Source organism: Mesoplodon mirus (genome assembly GCF_964341445.2).
Source record: "Mesoplodon mirus genome assembly, chromosome: 9".
Taxonomy (NCBI): Eukaryota; Metazoa; Chordata; class Mammalia; order Artiodactyla; family Ziphiidae; genus Mesoplodon; species Mesoplodon mirus.
The window spans coordinates 71,157,820-71,178,128 of record NC_138985.1 but is presented as its reverse complement, the minus strand read 5'-3'; the positions used below and the strand labels follow the sequence as shown (position 1 = coordinate 71,178,128).

The window sequence follows — 20,309 nt, the reverse complement described above, 5'->3', positions numbered from 1 at the left end:
GATAAGTCCAAAAATACTCACAGAAACATGACTTATTGAAGCATAAAAATCGGAAACCTAAATATTCGTCAGAAGATTGGTCAAATAAATTTTACATCAGTTCTATCCAGCTGTAAAAAAGAATCGTAGATTTATAATATATTGATAAAGCAAGATAGGTATGGTATAGTATATAGTAGGTAAAATAAGAGCCCTCCAGACATGTCCATCTCCTAATCCCTAGAATCTGTCAATGTTACCTTACAATGCAAAAGGACAGTGCACATAAGATTATCTCCAGATGGGGATTATCCAGGCGGTCCCAATGTAATCACAAGGGTCCTTATAAGAGAGGGCAGAAGAGACAGAGTCAGAGATATTTGAAGATGCTATGCTTCAAGATGCTTTGAAGATGGAGGAAGGGACCATGAGCTAAGGAATGCAGGCGACCTCTAGAAGCTGGAAAAGGCAAGAAAACTGATTCTCCCTTAGAGCATCCTGAAGAAACGCAGAGCTGCCAACACCTTGATTTTAGCCTAGTGAAACCCATTTCTGACTTCCAGAACGCTAATAAATTTGTGTTGTTTTAAGTGTGTTGTTTGTGGTAACAGAAAATTAATACATACTGTTAAATTTAAAAAGCAAGCAGGGTATCAGTAAATATAGTATAATCCTACTTATACTGTGATTCCATTTATGCAAACAATTATACATCTTTGTAAATGGATTAAAAAACATGGTTGAAAAAACCTTTAATAGAGGTTTTATCTCTGGAGAGGTGAAAAGAGTTGGGGATTGGAGCTAAAGGAATATTCCTGTTAATTTTTTTCCATCTTTTTTTAAAATTTCTAACTTACAGAAAATTTGAAAGAATTCAAAAATCTTGTAACTTTCATCCATATTCACAAACTGCTAATTTTTTGGTCATATGTGCTTTATTTGTGTTGCACGTGTATACAAATACTTTCTAAACCATTTGACAATAAGTTGAAAATATTATCATTTATTTTTAAGTAAATTGGTATTTATTTTTAAATGATTGCTTTTTTAAATTAATTAATTAATCAATTAATTAATTAATTAATTTACTTTTGGCTGTGCGCGGGCTTTCTCTAGCTATGGTGAGCGGAGGCTACTCTTCCTTGCTGTGCGCGGGCTTCAGTAGGTGTGGTGGCTTAGTTGCTCCGCAGCATGTGGGATCTTCCCAGACCAGGAATCGAACCTGTGTTCCCTGCACTGGCAGGTGAATTCTTAACCACTGTGCCACCAGGGAAGTCCCTAAATGACTGTTAAAAAAAAATTTTTTTTTGACGTGGACAATTTTTAAAGTCTTTATTGAATTTGTTATAATATTGCTTCTGTTTTATGTTTTGGTCTTTTGGCCGCGAGGCACGTGGGATCTTAGCTCGTGCCCCGGTCTGGGAAGATCCCACATGCCGCGGAGCGGCTGGGCCCGTGAGCCATGGCCGCTGAGCCTGCGCGGCCGGAGCCTGTGCTCCTCAACGGGAGAGGCCGCAACAGTGAGAGGCCCACGTACTGCAAAAAAAAAAAAAAAAAAAAGAAGAAGAAGAAGAAGAAATGGTGACATATATATTTTTAAATATTTGGCTGCTTTGGGTCTTCGTTATTGTGCGCGGGCTTCCTCTAGTTGTGGCGAGCAGGGGCTACTCTTTGTTGTGGTGCGCAGGCTTCTCAGTGTGGTGGCTTCTCTTGTTGCAGAGCATGGGCTCTAGGTGCGTGGACTTCAGTAGTTGTGGCTCTCGGGCTTAGTTGCTCTGAGGCATGTGGGATCTTCCTGGACCAGGGCTTGAACCCATGTCCCCTGCATTGGCAGGTGGACTCCCAACCACTGCGCCACCAGGTAAGTCCTGTGACGTATGTTTATCCTCCAGGAATGGTAAAAATTACAACCCCTTTCCATAGTTCACAAGTCAAACTGGGGTGCTCTAATCAGATTCCATCTACTTTGTCTTCAGAAGCAAAAGACTGAAAAAACAACAATGAAAAACTACAAAAACAAAATAATTAACATAGTGTCCTGGTGTGGACTTTGAGTACTTCAAAAATATCCTTTGTTCACTGTCTAACAATCCACTCCACTGTCAAGAGAACCATAAAAGCCACAATGCTAAACAGCACACAAATTAAACACATCCTTGGACCCCACAGATATGGCTACAACAGGGCTTACTAAGGGAAGGAGAGGGCTTCCTGAAATTCTGAAGCAACTGCTCCACCTCTCCGCTCCCTTCCTAAGTACCTCAGGGATTTTACCTCCTTTATCAGAAGCACAGGGTACTTGTTTTCTTAACAGTCAAAACATTTTAGGCACCAAGGCTCTGTCATGATGTTTTTCAATTTAAATGAAACTTTGGACATAGAAGACACATCTTCTCTGAGTTATATCTTCCCTCACAAATTTCTTGACGATTCAATACTAGAAAAGAAATGGCACTCTTCCTCATTAGTCTCTTACAAAGCTGGCAGAGCTGAAATTACAAAGGGATATTAGGAATACTGTATGTAGAGTTCCTCTAACACAGGAGAGCTAGGAAGAGGATTTATAAAAAACATAGGGTGGAATGATGAAGACTGGTCTTCTGGATGAGATGATATAAATAGAACATTATTTATCCCTATGCTATCGAGAATATATAAAGATGATTATCAAAGCTACAAAAATTATTTTCTTGCAGGAAAAAAAAATTAGAAACTTCCTAACTAATGATTTAAATCAGTTTGTTTTAGGGACTTCCCTGGTGGTCCAGTGGGTTCCCAATACAGGGGGCCCGAGTTCAATCCCTGGACAGGGAACTAGATCCCACACGCATGCTGCAACTAAGAGTTCACATGCCGCAACTAAGACCCGGCACAGCCCAAAACAATCAATTTGTCTTAATGAACTCTACCCTAGCAATCTTTTACACATCAATTTATTTTTAATGTATTTATTTTTGGCTGCATTGGGTCTTCGTTGCTGCACGCAGGCTTTCTCTAGTTGTGGTGAGCGGGGGCTACTCTTCGTTGCGGTGTGCGGTCTTCTCATTGTGGTGGCTTCTCTTGCTGTGGAGCACGGGCTCTAGGCGAGTGGGCTTCAGTAGTTGTGGCTCGCGGGCTTAGTCGCTCTGCAGCATGTGGGATCTTCCCGGACCAGGGCTCGAACCTGTGTCCCGTGTTGGCAGATGGATTCTTAACCACTGCGCCACCAGGGAAATCCCACACATCAATTTATTTTTAATATTTCAATATTGAACTTTTATATGGCAAAAAAGATTCCAATTTCTGGGCATGCACCACACCCACAAAATAGAATCTAACAAATTACTAATATCACCTGTGAAAGCCATGGGGGCAGGAACAGGTTTCATTAACAACCCTGCAGTGATTTCCTCATATATTAATAAATAGCTAGCATACCCTGTGATGAGTTGGATGAAGAAAACACAAGTGCAGAGGGCCATATTTCAAATCTAACTGGACACCCAAACATAGTTTATTCTGAAGTCAGACTTCTGACAATTTAATTACCTAGAACACTGCCAACTAGGAACAAGTAAGAAAAGCATCTATCAGCCTAACCAGCTGTCATGCAGCCCTAGATAATATACTAAGGACAAGTCTTTAGGTCTTCTTTCAAAACCCATGACTGAGTCATTTTATTTCATACACATTTAGTAGATGTGCCTTCCCAGTCCACTGAAGAAAAGAAGCAACATATGAGAAAGCAGGGAGGGGAAGCTGAAAACTACAACATTATGTTTCTGGTCAACACTGAGAAGTAACTGCTCCATCATTTCCCTCTCTCTGACTGGCTATCAAAAGCCCAGCTGAGTCAGAGGCATGTGCAAATCACTCTATGTTAAAATAAACCGATAATGCCATAGTACAACGAGTGACATTTGTTATGAAGGTAGAATCATCCAGGCTAACTTAAACTGTGTTCAGTATATGCTGCTACAAAATCTATTTAAACAAGATCCCCATTTAAAAAAAAAAAGAACGAAAAGAAAAGATGACTTAGTCTCCACACTTAGAAAAATGGTGCAAAGTCACAAGGATGTTCTTTGCTGCACTATTCAAAATAGCAAAAAATTGGAATGCCATCTAAGTGTCTAAAAAGGAGACCAGTTAAATAAAGATTTCTATAAAATACTATTTAGCTATTTTTAAAATGCTATAATTCAATACTTATCAAAATGGAAGATATTAATGGTAAAATATTACATAAAAAAAGGCAGGTCCTAAAATTTGTTTATAGTATGATACATTTTTGGAAAAAGCTATAAATATTCATAAAAAATATTCCTCCAGGAATATTCAAGGCAGGTTTCTCTAGGATATAGGATTTTAAGTGCTAGTTTTCTTTTTTTTTCCCCTCTCTATATTTTCTCACTTTTCTACCACAGTGAGTACATATTACTTCTGAAAAGAAATGTCATTTTTTGGGACTTCCCTGGTGGTGGTGCAGTGGTTAAGAATCCGCCTGCCAATGCAGGGGACACCGGTTCGAGCCCTGCTCCAGGAAGATCCCACATGCCGTGGAGCAACTAAGCCAGCAAGCCACAACTACTGAGCCCGCGTGCCACAACTACTGAAGCTCGTGCACCTAGAGCCCATGCTCCACGAGAGAAGCCACCACAATGAGAAGCCTGTGCACCGCAATGAAGAGTAGCCCTGTTCGCCGCAACTAGAGAAAGCCCATGCACAGCAATGAAGACCCAATGCAGCCATAAATAAATAAATAAATTTACTTTTTTGAAGTCATTTTTTAAAACAGCTGAAATATGATTTTAAAAATTGTCAAAAATATCAATTTAAATAACATCTTCTAAAAATATCCTAGGGAGAAACTGAGTTTTTAATCTGGTGGCATCTTTTTCTTTTGGCCGCACTGCATGGCATGCAGGATCTTAGTTCACCATAGTGCCCCTTGCAGTGGAAGGGGGGAGTCCTAACCACTGGACTGCCAGGGAATTCCCTCTGATGGCACTGTAACCAAAGAATATAATAGGACCAGTCTTTCTCAAAATTATGGTAAGTAGGTCTTCATCTTCCTCTTATAGTGCCCATCCATGATAGACCAGGGCCCTTCTGCAGTCTCCCCTTGTCTAGCAAAATCTGTGCTCAGCAAAGGATCTGCACCACACTGATAACAAGGAGAAGGCTACCCATGATATGTATTTTACTGGGGATCAAAGACTTAAGGCAGGGCTTCCCTGGTGGCGCAGCGGTTGAGAGTCTGCCTGCTGATGCAGGGGACACGGGTTCTTGCCCCAGTCCGGGAAGATCCCACATGCCGCAGAGCAAGTAAGCCCGAGAGCCACAACTACTTAAGTCCACGCACCTACAGCCCGTGCTCTGCAACGAGAAGCCACCACACTGAGAAGTCTGCGCACCACAATAAAGAGTAGCCCCTGCTCGCCACAACTAGAGGAAGCCCACGCACAGCAACGAAGACCCAAAGCAGCCAAACATTAAAAATATATATATATATATAAATAGTCACCGTTTCTTACATAGTTCATTTAGCATTAAGAAAAACTGCCTTTTATTCCTTGTGATTAGAGCATCTTTATTCAGCTTTCCCCTGTTAGCAATCAGCCATTGTCTTCTTTTTCCCTCCTCTTATCTTCTTTTGTAGTTAAGTATGTAAATTATTACTACTAATTGAGATCAAAATAGATTTTGCTATATGAGTGTTGGTTGACATAAAAAGAGAGCTACTTAGGGCTTCCCTGGTGGCGCAGTGGTTGAGAGTCCGCCTGCCGATGCTAGGGGACACGGGTTCGTGCCCGGGTCCAGGGAGATTCCAAATGCCGCAGAGCGGCTGGGCCGGTGGGCCATGGCCGCTGAGCCTGCGTGTCCGGAGCCCGTGCTCCGCAACAGGAGAGGCCACAACAGTGAGAAGCCCGCGTACCTCAAAAAAAAAAAAAAAAAAAAAAGACTTAAGGCAAAGAAAGAAATTTATGCCTGCTGTATAAAAAAATAAAATTCAAAAAAAAGAAACTGATGTACTGTTAGGCACTTTCTAGCTACCTGGGGAGAATTATAAGAGGACAAAAGAAGCTTCCTGATACTTCTAAATTTCCATTACACAGGTTGACCTCCCACCCTGTTTAGCTGCAATGCCAAGGCCTAAAAGAAAACTATTCCACTGCTATTAAGTGTTAATGTTGCAGCCCTGCAAAGTCAGAGATTTTCATCATTTCAGCATAGAAAAAGCATGGCTAAAATCAGCAAAAGACCTCCACCCAAATATAAAAGTGCTATGGAGGGCCAGAAAATGCAATCTTCTTTCAGGAGTTTTTCTGCATAGCTCAAAAAAAAAAAAATCCTTAGATTTTCCCATAATCAGCCCACTAGACTTTTATTCTTCCCTAACCTCTAATTCTCCAAAAATTTGTTTTTTCTGTTCCAAAGACTTACTTATTCCAACAAGAATCACAAACAATACCTCCCCAATATTTCATCGTTGTCACCACAAGATTCCATCAATAGCAGGTGCATAAACTTTCTGTCAGCCAGCCTTCTGTCACCAAAACCTGAATGGGTCAGGGCTTGACACTATCACCCTAACATAAACCAACCTTCCCCTCAAATCTCCTCAACCCATTCCTGAATTTACAATGCTACATCCTGCTACTCATGGAGATTTCCCCATCATCAGCCCACTCAGACCAAAAGGAAAATATACTGTTCTCTTCACTGCTTCTAGTTGCTTTATTCATTGTTGTAACTACTCATGTAAACATGAGTTCTAGTGCTTTAATAATTCTACTTTTTAAAGAAGTACAGTCTGGTAAAACCAGTTTATCCAAGAATTAAAACTGCTAGTTATGTTTACAAAACCATGAACTCTATCAGAATAGTGGTCAAAATTCAAGTAATAACTAACTTTTAATGACATCACTTTGGAAAATAACTATTCTCTATTAATTTGAGTGTTTTAAAAAGTTCCACTCTATCTATGAAAGAACCAAAAAGTTTGATATACATTGATTATACTATTTTGCCAAACATGCAAATGTGACAAATACAGTTTATATATTTACGTCCACAAAGCAAATAAGGAACAAGCAAAACTCTGGGACACACAATCTGTAACAAGCAAACTACTATATAGAAGATGTCCATAAATTACCTCATGTCAATGAGTCTAATTGCAGGTGAATAAGAAGGAAGAAGAATTCTTTGCTAAGTGCTAAATTTTAAAAAATTTCAGGGAAAGAGTTGGAATGGATAAATATTTCAAAACCGTTTGAATTGTCATGGTAGTACTTCACCTCACTTAAAACGTTCTAAATGTTAAGTAGATCAATAAACTAGAATAATGACCACTAGAAATTAACATGGTATCTATAGAAGAACTCATTCTCATGAATTACCCAAATAAAAATGAAAAAATAATCAAATGATAAACAGATGTTCATTTTAATTTAAAAGAAGGCATTTTTCATTTAAAATACATCTGAAGGCCTCAAAGGTAGAAAAAATAGGAAACAAAGTGAAGGAATCAACATCTACATGCCTAGTTTGAGGATCTTCAACATAGATGGCTTTCATCTTGCCCATGTAAACCGACCTCTTTATCACAGCACTGTAGAGCACCTTTATAACAGAAGAGTCTACAAAGATTTAGTACATTCCCCTAAATAATCATGCTCAACCCAGCACACTGCTGAAAGGAGTTACTTTTTTTTTTAAAGAAATATATTGGCTTTTTAAAAAAATTAATTTATTTATTTATCTTTTTATTTTTGGCTGCGTTGGGTCTTTGTTGCTGCATGCGGGCTTTCTCTAGTTGTGGCGAGCGGGGGTTACTCTTCGTTGCAGTGTGCGGACTTCTCATTGCGGTGGCTTCTCTTGTTGTGGGCTCTAGGAGCATGGGGTTCAGTAGTTGTGGCATGTGGGCTGAGCAGTTGTGGCCCCACACAACTGGGGTGCAGGCTCAGTAGTTGTGGCACACAGGTTTAGTTGCTCCGTGGCATGTGGGATCTTCCTCGACCAGGGCTCAAACCCGTGTCCCCTGCACTGGCAGGCGGATTCTTAACCACTGCGCCAGCAGGGAAATCCCAGAAATTACTTTTTTAAGCAAAGGTTTTACTTCGGCTCACTTGAATCTAAATATTACAAATTACAACCAAGTATGGGAATTTTCTCTATGAATAATCTCAGCATGTGGAATGAACTGATGATCAACATGACCTGCTGCATTTTGAGTACTTGGAAGAGCAGTCTAACAAAGCACCCTCAAACCACCTGAAACAATCCGAAGTCAGTTACAATTCAATGAGCCATGTACTTTTAATCCTTTACACCTGGAAGTAAAATCTTAACGGTGGAGAAGGTAGCTGATTAATGCATCCTGAGGGAAATCTTACATAATTAGAAAGTCTGAAACACCTGATACACTACTGATTAACAAAGAAGGGCAGTCTCTAGAACAGTCCTTCTGCCTAAGACTTAATGCATGTACTTTACAGAACATCAAATATATTTGCATTTTGAAGGGTTAAGAAAGCAGAGTTGGATACATGCACCACAATATCCATTGCAGCACTATGTACAATAGCCAGGACATGGAAGCAACCTAAATGTCTATCAACAGATGAATGGATAAAGAAGATGTGGCACATATATACAACGGAATATTACTCAGCCATAAAAAAGAACGAAATAATCCCACTTGCCGCAACATGGATGGACCTAGAGATTGTCATACTGAGTGAAGTAAGTCAGATACCATATGATATCGCTTATATGTGGAATCTAAAAAAAATGGTACAAATGAACTTATTTACAAAACAGAAATAGAGTCACAGATGTAGAAAACAAACTTAGTTACCAGGGGGGAAAGCGTGGGGCAGTGGGGGCGTGGGGGGTGGATAGACTGGGAGACTGGGATTGACATATGCACAATACTATATAAAAAATAGAGGACCTACTGTATAGCATGGGCAACTGTACTCAATACTCTGTAATGGCCTATATGGGAAAGGAATCTAAAAAAGAGTGGATATACGTAAATGTGTAACTGATTCACTTTGCTGTACACCTGAAACTAACACAACACTGTAAATCAACGATACTCCAATAAAAATTTTTTTAAAAAAGAGTTGTAGGTCATCCAAAATCATTTGCAGAAGTGAAGAACATCCTTTAAGAACTCATATGACATATACTGGAATTTTTAGTACACTTTGATATTTTATAAAAACTAAGACAAAAAAGGGAGAAAGAGTAGGGCAACCAAAAGTGAGGTAAGTATAATTTTCAAAAGCTGCTTTCAGCCAGCAATAAGAAAATAACCCTGTGACTTCCCTGGTCCAGTGGTTAAGACTCCACGCTCCCAATGCAGGGGGCCCGGGTTCGATCCCTGGTCAGGGAACTAGATCCCACACCCGGCAACGAAGATCCCGTGCGCCATAACTAAGACCAGGCACAGCCAAATCATCTTTCATTGCATTGTGGCAGAACCCTTCGCATTCTCTTCAATTCTATCAACAACCCAGGGGAGCAGGCACTCAACAAGTGTATGTATTCAAAAATAATTGCCTTAGTCTCCCTGAAGCACCTTGTGGATTACAAATATATATATAAAAGGCATGTATTTTTTCCACTCAACTAAAAGCCTACAACCTAAAGTGCTACTAAAAGAGATGCAGTTATAAAGACTAGGGACATCTGGGCTTTAATGTTAGTGCTGACAAAGAGGCTCTCCTTAACCAAACTTTAGTCAGGCTCCTCTGACCTCTCTTCTCAATTAGGCCTTGACTTCTGGGCTTCTGGCCTCATCTCCGCATTGTCCAACTTTAGCAAGAATCCTGTTAGGCCGGTTTAGCTAGAAACGCCTGTTACCCCTGAGGTACTAATTTTCCATCCACTGGCCCCCACTCTGCTTCCTGGCTATAACTTCTCACTTTTCCTTGTTATTTTCGGACTCGAGTCCAGCTGCACACTGAGGCCTCTTTTTCAATGTTGCAATTGCTTTTCTGAATAAAATCTGCTTTTACCACTAGCTGTGTAAGTATGTTTAAGTCACTTAACCTTTCTGGGTTTCAGTTTACTCATCTGTAAATTGAAGGGAGGTAGAGGAGGTGACCTCTAAGGATCCCTACCAGGTCTAAAATTCTCATGACGAAATCTGGTAGGGGAAAATGAGGTACAGAAAAAATTAAGCAATTTGGACTTGCTGGAGGTCATAGAGCTGTGAAGCCAGGACATCATCCAGGTCTTCTGACTCCCACCCAGCACAATGTCCATTTTACAAAACTAGTCACCGGGAATTCCCTGGTGGTCCAGTGGTTAGGACTTTCACTGCCAGGGCCTGGGTTCAAACCCTGGTTGGGGAACTAAGATCCTGCAAGCCATGCAGCACGGTCAAAAAAAAAAAAAAATCAATCTCAATGCTGAAACCAAAAGCCAGACAAATCCAGAGAAAGGGCACACCCAGGGTGCAATTTCACCCCAGAGTTCTGCTTCACCTTACAATCTGTTGTTCAGTACTCTTTAATCCCTAAGCAGCATTACATTTTTTTCCATAAGATAAATCATTTTTCCTTTCTGGAAACATAAATTATACTACTTTTACCAATAAAACACGTAGAACACATAATAATTAATCTTGACTTTAGATGACAGCAACGATTAAAAGATTTTATTCTATTTCCTACCAATATTTCCTTCTGTTTTGTCATTAAAAGTTCCATTCAGTTTGGTTGTGAAATGGGCCCCAGTTCTTACTTTACTGTAAAAGACTCCTAAATGCCACGGGGCTCAGCCGAATGAACACACATGGTGCCCAGGCAATTCTGACTCCAGCGTGACTTCAGTAAGATCGTTTTACTTCCTCCAAGTTTCAGTTACTTCGCCCATATTCAAGGTAAGTTATAAAAGACAGCATCAAAGATGTGAAGTTTTAAAGTATTAAAAATCTAATGATGGGCTTCCCTGGTGGCGCAGTGGTTGAGAGTCCACCTGCTGGTGCAGGGGACACGGGTTCGTGCCCCGGTCCGGGAGGATCCCACATGCCGCGGAGCGGCTCGGCCCGTGAGCCATGGCCGCTGGGCCTGCGTGTCCAGAGCCTGTGCTCCGCAACGGGAGAGGCCACAACAGTGAGAGGCCCGCGTACCGCAAAAAAAAAAAAAAAAAAAAAAAAAAAATCTAACGATGATGAACACTGTGTTTACATGCCATGATACAATTATCTCAAATATCTATTTTCATACCTCTAAATATAGGGCCACAGTTTTTAAAATTTATTTTTTTAAATTAATTTTTATTGGAGTATAATTACTTTACAATGTGTTATTTTCTGCTGTGAGGGCCACATTTTAAAAACTTACATTCTACTGCTGCTGCTTTGAATTTTTTTAAATACCATACTGAATAATGCCACTTCCTCCTTGGTATCTTTCTATGCCATTTTTACCTGAGGGACAAGGAATACGATATATTTAAAAGTTAAACAGTCTTTAAAACACGTACAAACACAACTACTTTTTCACTCCCTCAGTTTTCTGTTATCATCCTCTAACGAACTTAAATTTTGCCAATAAAAGTCTTCTAAAATGTTACATTCTCTGTGAAATGCAAGAAACAAAATGTTACATTACCTAGTGGTAGCAATCAGTATTTTTAATACTTTAAGAATTTCAATTTACCGTTCACTAGCACATTATGACATCACTGTCTTCCAGCGTTTGCTCTCATTAAATAATCCTGTTTCTATCTTTGTTCCCTTGCCTTCCATACATAGACTGCAAATGTTCTATTGTTCCCGTTCACCATTTCAGTGAAGAAGCTTAAAAATGACTTTACATTTGCACGTTTCTTAGCTCGGTAAATACACTTCCTCTCACTGCAATTCAGCTGGAGAGGTCGATCTCTCACCAAAAGGCAGTATCTGGACAAAACTAAACAGCAAAACCAAGGCCGAATGGGAAGGGGGGGGGGTGGAGTCAGTACACCAGCCTAACAGGGGTTCTAGGGCTTCCACAGGTAAACAAAGGAAGTTGATTTCCCCACGGCGCCGCGTGTGCTTCACTCGTGTGGAGTCCCAGAGCTCATTACCTCGAAAACGCAGCCCAAGTGCTGAATTTTTCTGGAGGATCCCATTATATGTGGACACCCATAAAGTCAGCGGAGGCAGAGCTGGATGGGGAAGAGAGTGGGCCGACCTTCGATTCCTTCCTCCCACCCCACCAAAGAACCTAAATACCTACCAACCCCAGCATACCGACACATAGCTCCTCCGCTGCTCAAGATACAATTTTCAGGGGCAGGAGAAAAAAGGGAGCGTGGGGGGTGGGCTTCAGGTGGGGTGAGTGCGAGGAGCTGGAGAGAGGAATCAAGTTCACGGGCGAAGCCGAGGGCACTAGAGGGAGGTCTAAGCAGAACGGAGCAGCTTGGGTGCCGGCGGCGCGCGAACGCCCGAACGACCGGGGGCGGGCACGGGCCCCTTCCTCACCTGGCAGCCCTTCTTGTGATGAAAGCCGACCACCGCGATGTGCAGTACGGGCCCCCGGGGGGCGCTATCGCCGCCCCGCCCGTTCTTCTCCATGGGCGACCGCCGCAGGCCCGCACGACGATGACTGCAACCGCCGAGGGCGGCAAGCCGAGCAACCCCGTGATCCCCAGGAGGACGGCGAGCAGTGGACTTCAGGTGTCAGCGAGGGCGCCGCATGAGAGCCGTGCAGGGAGCGGGGAGGAGGCCGAGGCTCCTGCAGCTCTGCACCGCCCCCACGGGCCGCGGCCGAGCTTCCCTCATCCGCTTCCGCTGCTTCCGGGCTGTCACCTGACGCGGCGGCAGCCGCCGGTAAGGCGGGACTGGGCAGGATCGGGAGGCACCTGATGAGGCGGGGCCTGGCGGGGCCTGGCGGGGCCTGGAGAGGGGGCGCGGTGCCGGGATAGGGCGGAGCCTGGTGGGGTCACTTGGCACACCTGTCCCCCGCTCACACCCTCTAGGTGCGATCTCATCCCGCTTCCTCCTCCTCTGTCCTTGTTTCTTCCCCCTTAAAATCTCCGCCCCTTCCCATCTCTTCCCTCAGCTTTCCTTTTTTTTTTTCTTCACTTTCGGAGTATCCAGTTCTTTCGCTTCCTTTCCTTCGCCTCTCTGGCCTACAGTCTCTCTGTTCTTTACTCTTAAATTTTGATAACACGGAGACATATTGGTGCGGCTGTATATCTGTGTATTCAACCTTTAAATTACCTGCTTACCCAGAGTTTCTCTTTTGCTTCGTACTATGTTTTTTCCCTTATTTAAATATTATGTATAGGAGTTTGGAAGTGTTTTAAGGCCTGATGCAGAATATCCTTGAAAGTAAATTTACAGGGAGACCTGTAAAATGATCCTTCTAGTCCTATTTTATTTATTTATTTATTTATTATTTTAATCCTGCTATTAAAAAAAATTTCATTCTATCTTTCTGGGTTTAGTACTCTGGTCAGCACAGAGTACTAAAATACATGGGGTCAGTTGTCACCAGGATTTTTTATTTCCTTACTGATTGTACTAGTTCAATTAAAAAAAATTGAATCTCATTTTATGTCAATTTAAAGTGAATAATGGAAATACTAATAGATTTAACAAGTCTTATCCAGGGCAGTTTGAGGATAGGTACCTGCTTCAAATAGCATTCACAATTATTACAATAACGAGCTGTGAAGTTTATCATTACAAGTTGCACATCCCTTAGTTTAGACAACCTTAGCAGCTGATTCCACTTCTGGCCTTGAAATTTAAGGACATTCATTCTAATCTAAGTATGGCTGAGAAACACAGTATACTCTTCTTAGAATATACTTTCTATGATTCAGTTGAACTGTTTTAATGCTAAGAAAAATACTGTAGAAAAATTTCAAGATGTTGCTACTATTTCTTTTCTGTATTACAAAAGTCTTGGCATTGGCTCAAAACTGTATGTGAAACTATAATATTGCCTGTATACAGACTATGTTACTGTTTTGTTCCATCTGCCTTGACATTTTCCACAATTGGCCTAACTAAAATTGAAGTGAAATTGAACATCTTTTCAAAAGGGTGTAAGGGCAGGGCATCTTAGGACTCTGTATCTACAGTGAATGCCAATTGTTTATTCATTGTGCAGGAGACCCAGTAATAACTTTATAAAAACCCGTGTCATTTTGCATCCTAGGGCCTCCAACTAAGATTAAATCATTTATTCATAACCATTATGTTGCTTAAATGTTTAAAAATTATGTCATTTAAAATAATGCTATAAACAAAGAAGATATGTTACAGGGAAAATTGGAAGAGAAAGTAAACAAGTGGATTTCCAGAATTTTTTCCATCTCTAAATATACAGACTGGTCCATTTAACAATTTAGAATAACAACTTTTACGGTAGGTTTTTTAAAAATATTTTTAAATTAATTAATTTATTTTTGGCTGCATTGGGTCTTCGTTGCTGCACGAGGGCTTTCTCTAGTTGTGGCGAGCGGGGGCTACTCTTCGTTTCAGTGCGTGGGCTTCTCATTGTGCTGGCTTCTCTTGTGGAGCCCAGGCTCTAGGAGCACAGGCTTCAGTAGTCATGGCACGCGTGCTCTAGAGCACAGGCTCAGTAGTTGTGGCACATCGGCTTAGTTGCTCCACAGCATGTGGGATCTTCCTGGACCAGGGATCGAACCCATGTCACCTGCATTGGCTGGCAGATTCTTAACCACTGCTCCACCAGGGAAGTCCTACGTTAGTTTTTAATGAGTTGTATTAATATAAAATAAATTCATTAACAACATATTGTCTACAAGGACAAATATCTATTGAGGGGAAAATAGAAATTTCTCCTTTATTTTAAAAAGTATTGTAAGGAACAAGATTGGAAATAACAATTTGAGATAATGGAATACTTCCTGAACATTATTTTGTTTTGTTTTTATTTTTTTAAACTTTTTATTTTATATTGGAGTATAGCCAGTGAACAATGTTGTGATAGTTTCAGGTGCACAGCCAAGTGACTCAGCCATACATATACATGTATCCATTCTCCCCCAGACTCCTCTCCCATCCAGGCTGCCACATAATATTGAGCAGAGTTCCCTATGCTATACAGTAGGTCCTTGTTGGTTATCCTTTTTAAATATAGTTGTGTGTACATCTCAATTAACTCCCTAACTATCCCTTCCCTCCCCCCCGCCCCCCTGTAACCATAAGTTCATTCTCTAATCTCTAAATCTGTGAGTCCATTTCTGTTCTGAACATTATTTTGAAAGGAAACTTTTGCTTGTATTTTTATGATGACATTTATCTCCAGGGAAAAAATTAGAAATGCTTTTCTGAATATACATTACATTGAAGAGCTTCTTTTAATTATATATATATTTTATGGTGAATTATAAATTCTATTTTATATCTGCTCTGTAAGTAAGAGCTAATGGGAGAAAAACCCTGGAGACATAGAGCTGTGGCATGTTTTCAAATTCATTAAAAATGAACTCTCCATCTGGAATTGCATATCGTTTCTTTTTGTGTCTTGCCTCAGGAAACTACTCAGTAAAATAAAACCACTCCCTTCCTGCAATCCCCATTAACTCTACTCTCTAAACAAATTGTATCTCCTTTTTCAGAGTATAAAAAGACTTTCTTTACTCTTCATCAATAATATTGAATATTGCTTATGTTAATTTGGTTTCTGTAATGAAATACAAAGTATTGACTTTCTTAAAGCATATTTTCTGAATTTTAAACTCTATCAAGTAACAACAATGCCTTGAATTTGGTCCCTACTCATATTATAGTATGGTGAAAATAAAACAAGAATAGAGATAGGAAAACAAACAAACAAACAAACAGGAAAAGAAAAGGGCTTCACAACAAATTTGGCATTACTTTGTCTTTAGAATCATGTGAAGATTAAGGAGGTTTTTGATGGATATAAATGAAATAGAATGAGAATCAACTTAAAGAGCTTAGACCATACCTGGCCACAATGCTTGCCCTTGAACAGGTCTCAGTAATAATGATCTTAATGGAACAAAAGAACAAAAAAATGTTATCAGACAAGAGAAGTAACAATAGCAAAGATAATAAATCTGTCATAAAGACTCCCAGCTCTGTTTCAATGATAAAGGTTAGCCTGAAGCACTTTCTTGAGCTGTTTTGCTCAACTGTAACCTGAGGTTTGATGTTGACCTTTTGTGACCCTCCTGCCTTCAACCAACAAAAACTTTGACTCTGTCGACCTTTGCCCCAATTCTATGCTGAATTTTCTGCTCAAGCCCCCTCATGAATATGCATGTACCTTAGCTTAAAACTTCCCCAATTTTCCTGTTCGGAGAGACACTGTTTTGGAAAAGATCCCTGGTGTTATCCTTACTTGCTGCAAGTAAGAAATCCTGCCTTCTCTGGATCTTTGGCTTGGTTGTGTCTTTCAGCTAGACACCCACCAAGAGGCAAACCCAGTTTTCCGGTAACAAAATTGCTGCCTTAAAATGGCTTATGTCTTTAAAAAGTAAGATAAATGTGAAACTAGCTACCTAGCAATGCTAGCTTTTGTAACACCTACTCTAAACCAACCATCATATTAAATATTAGGAAACAAAGATAAATAAGTAATAATAGCTCATATTTAATGAGTCCTCTGCTAGCTACTTTTCACGTATTATCTCATTTAATCTTCACAACAATCCTGTAAGTAGACACTATTATTCTGTTCTTTCCAATGGGTAACATGGGACTTGCAAAGTTTGAATAGGTCAAATAACTAGAAGGAATTGTGGTGGAGATGAGGTTTGAATTAAAGTAATTTAACTTAAAAACTAATGGATTTAATCATGCTGCTTCCCAAAATTCTTGACTTTGAGGAACCCACAGTCTTTTGCAGGAATGGGGTTGGGTGGGATGTGTGTTACCCCCTGGGTAGATAATTATAAGAAAATGTTACCGAACACAAGTTTGTGTGACCAATGCAGAGTGAGGCCAAACAGACTGAAACATTGGAGTTTGGAGGAGAGAAAGATTTATTGTATGGCCAAGTAAGGAGAATGGGTGGCTCATGCCCCCCAAAACCCCAAACTCCCTGATGGTTTTGGGGAAGGAGATTTTATAGGCAAAATTTGGGGTGAGGACTGCAGGGTGTGTGACTTCTTGCTGATTGATTGGTAGTGAGGTAACAGGGTGGTGCTCTAGGAATCTTTTTTTTTTTTCTTTTTGCGGTATACGGGCCTCTCACTGCTGTGGTTTCTCACATTGCGGAGCACAGGCTCCAGACGCGCAGGTGGGCCCAGCTGCATGTGGGATCTTCCCGGACCGGGGCATGAACCCGTGTCCCCTGCATTGGCAGGCGGACTCTCAACCACTGCGCCACCAGAGAAGCCCTAGAAATCTTATGCTCAACCTGAAGCTACTATCCTCCACCTGGGTGGGGGCCATAGTTCCTACAGAATTCAAAGGTATTGTTATATATGTTCCTTGAGCAAGAACCAGGACCCTGCCCCAAGGCTGCACCATTGTTTCTTGATTTCTCCTCCCTTATTTCTGCATCCCCTCCCTTCCCTAATTAGAAACTGTTTGAATCTGCCCTTTGGAACTCAGGGAAGGTCAAGGAGGCTGAATGAAGCCTATTTCCTACAAACAAGAAATGGGGGACACAGAAAGTCTTTTGTGCCCAGGAGGGCCCACAGGGGAGAGCATTGAGAGCATTCTGAGAGCTATTAACATTGTTGCAGGATAATGAGAGAACCCAAGTCTGCAAGTCAGAGAAGCTTCACAAAGGTGGTCACATTTGAACTGGGTCTTGAAGGATGAATGGGATTTATTAGAACTTGGGGACAGAGCATCCTAAATGCAATAAAGTAAAATCACTAAGGACTGAGGTTATTAAAGGACAGCATTTAGAAAAGGGAGGGTTTTATGACAAACTCAGGGGAAGTATATAAGATTTAAGTTAAAGTGCAGCGAGAGATGTTTGGAGGAGGGCACATGCCAAGTGCACACAATATTCCCTCTACTTGGAATGCTGCTCTTGTCTCCTTTCTGCCTATCCAGTTATTCATCCTCCAAGACTAGATTCCTGTCAATTCCTTTGTGAAGCTTCCCAAGCTATCTATGTGGCCAATGGGCAAATTTAACTCTCTGAGTATGAGGAACTTTATCCAAATACCAGATCAAAGTGAAACCACAGTCTTCCTCAGATGCAACTTGAACCCAGCCGTACTTCAGATTGGGACTTGAACCCACAATACCAGACTTAGGAGGGGACTCAAACACATTGTCTTTTCATTGAAGCAGCTTACATGGTGTCAGGACTTACTGAAGGTCATGTTCTTTGGTCTCAGCACAGAAAGAATTCAGTGTGAAGCAAAGTGAGTGATAGGCAAAGAGTGGGTTTATTAGCATAGGATGCTTGTGAGGGATACCGGTAGTCAGGCAGGGGAGCACAGCTCCGAGAACAAAGAGGGCTATATTTTTATAATCAAGGAAAAAGTGGGGAGGGGAGAAGACCAGCTCCTTCCTCATTTATGGGTAGATGTCAAAGCTTACATCATTAGCTCCTCCTTTGACCCTATTTGGTCTAACCCAGACTGTAATGGCGCTATTTGAATCATATGTATATTAGCGAAAGGGTGGTGACATATACTAAAATATGGTAATTCATCTCAGGTTTCAGTACAATGTCCCCTTTCACCTAGTTTCTTTCCCCTTTCACCTGTATTCCTGTTTTGGCTTCATGCAGAAATGCTACTCTTCAAGAACCATTAACTCCCTGACTTCATGTAACTAGATGTAGACCCCATATCTACTGTCTTGTGTTTTAACTATCAGGATTTGTGGCTTGAATGCGCCTGGTATTCCTTCAAGGTAGAGTAAATTTTCCGCTATGTTACTGGATTCTTTTTTTTTTCTTTTAAACTAGATTGTTTTCTTGAATGGTCATTAGTTTACAACAGTCTCCCAAACTCCCTTAAAATTCTCTCTCTCTTTAATCCCCTAGTGGGATTTATAAACTAACTATTTAATTATCCTACTCTATCTCTATTAAAAAAGTAAAGATTAGGAGTAAGTGTATTTGTAAGTTTCCTGACACATATGAGGTACTCAATATTTATGAAATGCAAAAAAGCCAGGATTGGCTTAGTATTTAGAAGGAGGCTGAATCCTAGGGGGCTTTGAACTCAAGGGCTCACCTGTAAGGGCTTCTGAGCCTCCTCGCTGATGTTTGCCTTAAATCATACCTACTTCTCTAGGATCCTTGAAGCTAAAAGAGGACTTTTTGCTTTATGTATTAAATTTCATATGCCTTCCACATAATGTTTGTTAATTGTCTTTCTCCCCTATTTATCCTCTGGCTCCTATAAGGACAGAAGACATTGTAGTTCTGTTCTTTACATTGTTTTATAGTCAGCAAAATGCCAGACAGTGTGCAACTAAAGTATTTGTTCAATGAATGAATGATGGGTGCTTTACAGCCATTTGTTGTATGAATGAAGGATGTTCTTTCTGGCCTCTCCTGCTTAGGCTCTTTAGTTTTAAGTTCCTCAGATACAAACATAAAATATACTATGGCAGAAAATTTGTTTGCTTTCTCTTTTCAAAAAAGAAGTGTAAAAGCATCAAGGTTTCTTAAATGTGATGTCATTAACATAGAGTGACATTTGGTGGTTGCCTGTTGGACAATGTGTTTGTGGAAGAAATAGTGAATACAAAAAGTCTATAGTAGACTCCTAGATATAACAGGATTTAAGAGCGATAGTAGAAAATAGGACACATATTTAAAATCTCCCCCTCGCCCAGAAAGGTTTTAAAATGTTAGTTGTGGGTTTTATTTATTTATTTATGTATTTTTGGCCATACCATGCGGCAGGCGGGATCTTAGTTCCCTGACCAGGGATCGAACCCATACCCGAGCCATGGAAGCACAGAGTCGTAACCACTGGACCACCAGGGAAGTCCCTTAGCTGTGGGTTTTCAATCCACCGAACTTTTAAAAGAAGCGGTAGATTCCTTAAAAGAAACAAAAATAACAACAAAAATTTACGAAAATTACAACACAATGAATCGGTGGCGGGAAAATCAAATTTATTTATACTGGTCTGAAGAAAGATCCTGGGTTGAAATGAGATACAACTTGGGGAAGATAAGACGACTCAAAGGTTTCCGTTTGGCAAAGTCTTCCGGGTTAGAGGAATAATTTATTTACAAGGCGGGATAGCTTTAAAGTCTCTTGGAAATTTGGAGAGAAAAGTGAGTGTCTGTCGAGACCGCAGAACGTTCAGGGAACGGAAATATTTCCCAGGATCTCATTGCCGGGGAAGGAGTGACTGGGAGCGATCCCCGTTGGACTGGCCCGATCGCACTCTCGGCCTCAGATTGG

General features: G+C 40.8%; 1 protein-coding gene across 1 annotated transcript in view; it reads right to left on the bottom strand.

Moving 5' to 3' along the window:
- The window catches only part of AVL9 (AVL9 cell migration associated), a 63,365-nt gene extending 50,620 nt beyond the window's left edge, over positions 1-12,745 (bottom strand). The window contains exon 1 of the mRNA XM_082632887.1: positions 12,449-12,745. Within this exon, the coding sequence (XP_082489013.1) occupies positions 12,449-12,541 (93 nt within the window). The 5' untranslated portion in view covers positions 12,542-12,745. The remainder of the gene's footprint in view (positions 1-12,448) is intronic.
- Positions 12,746-20,309: the final 7,564 nt, after the last annotated feature.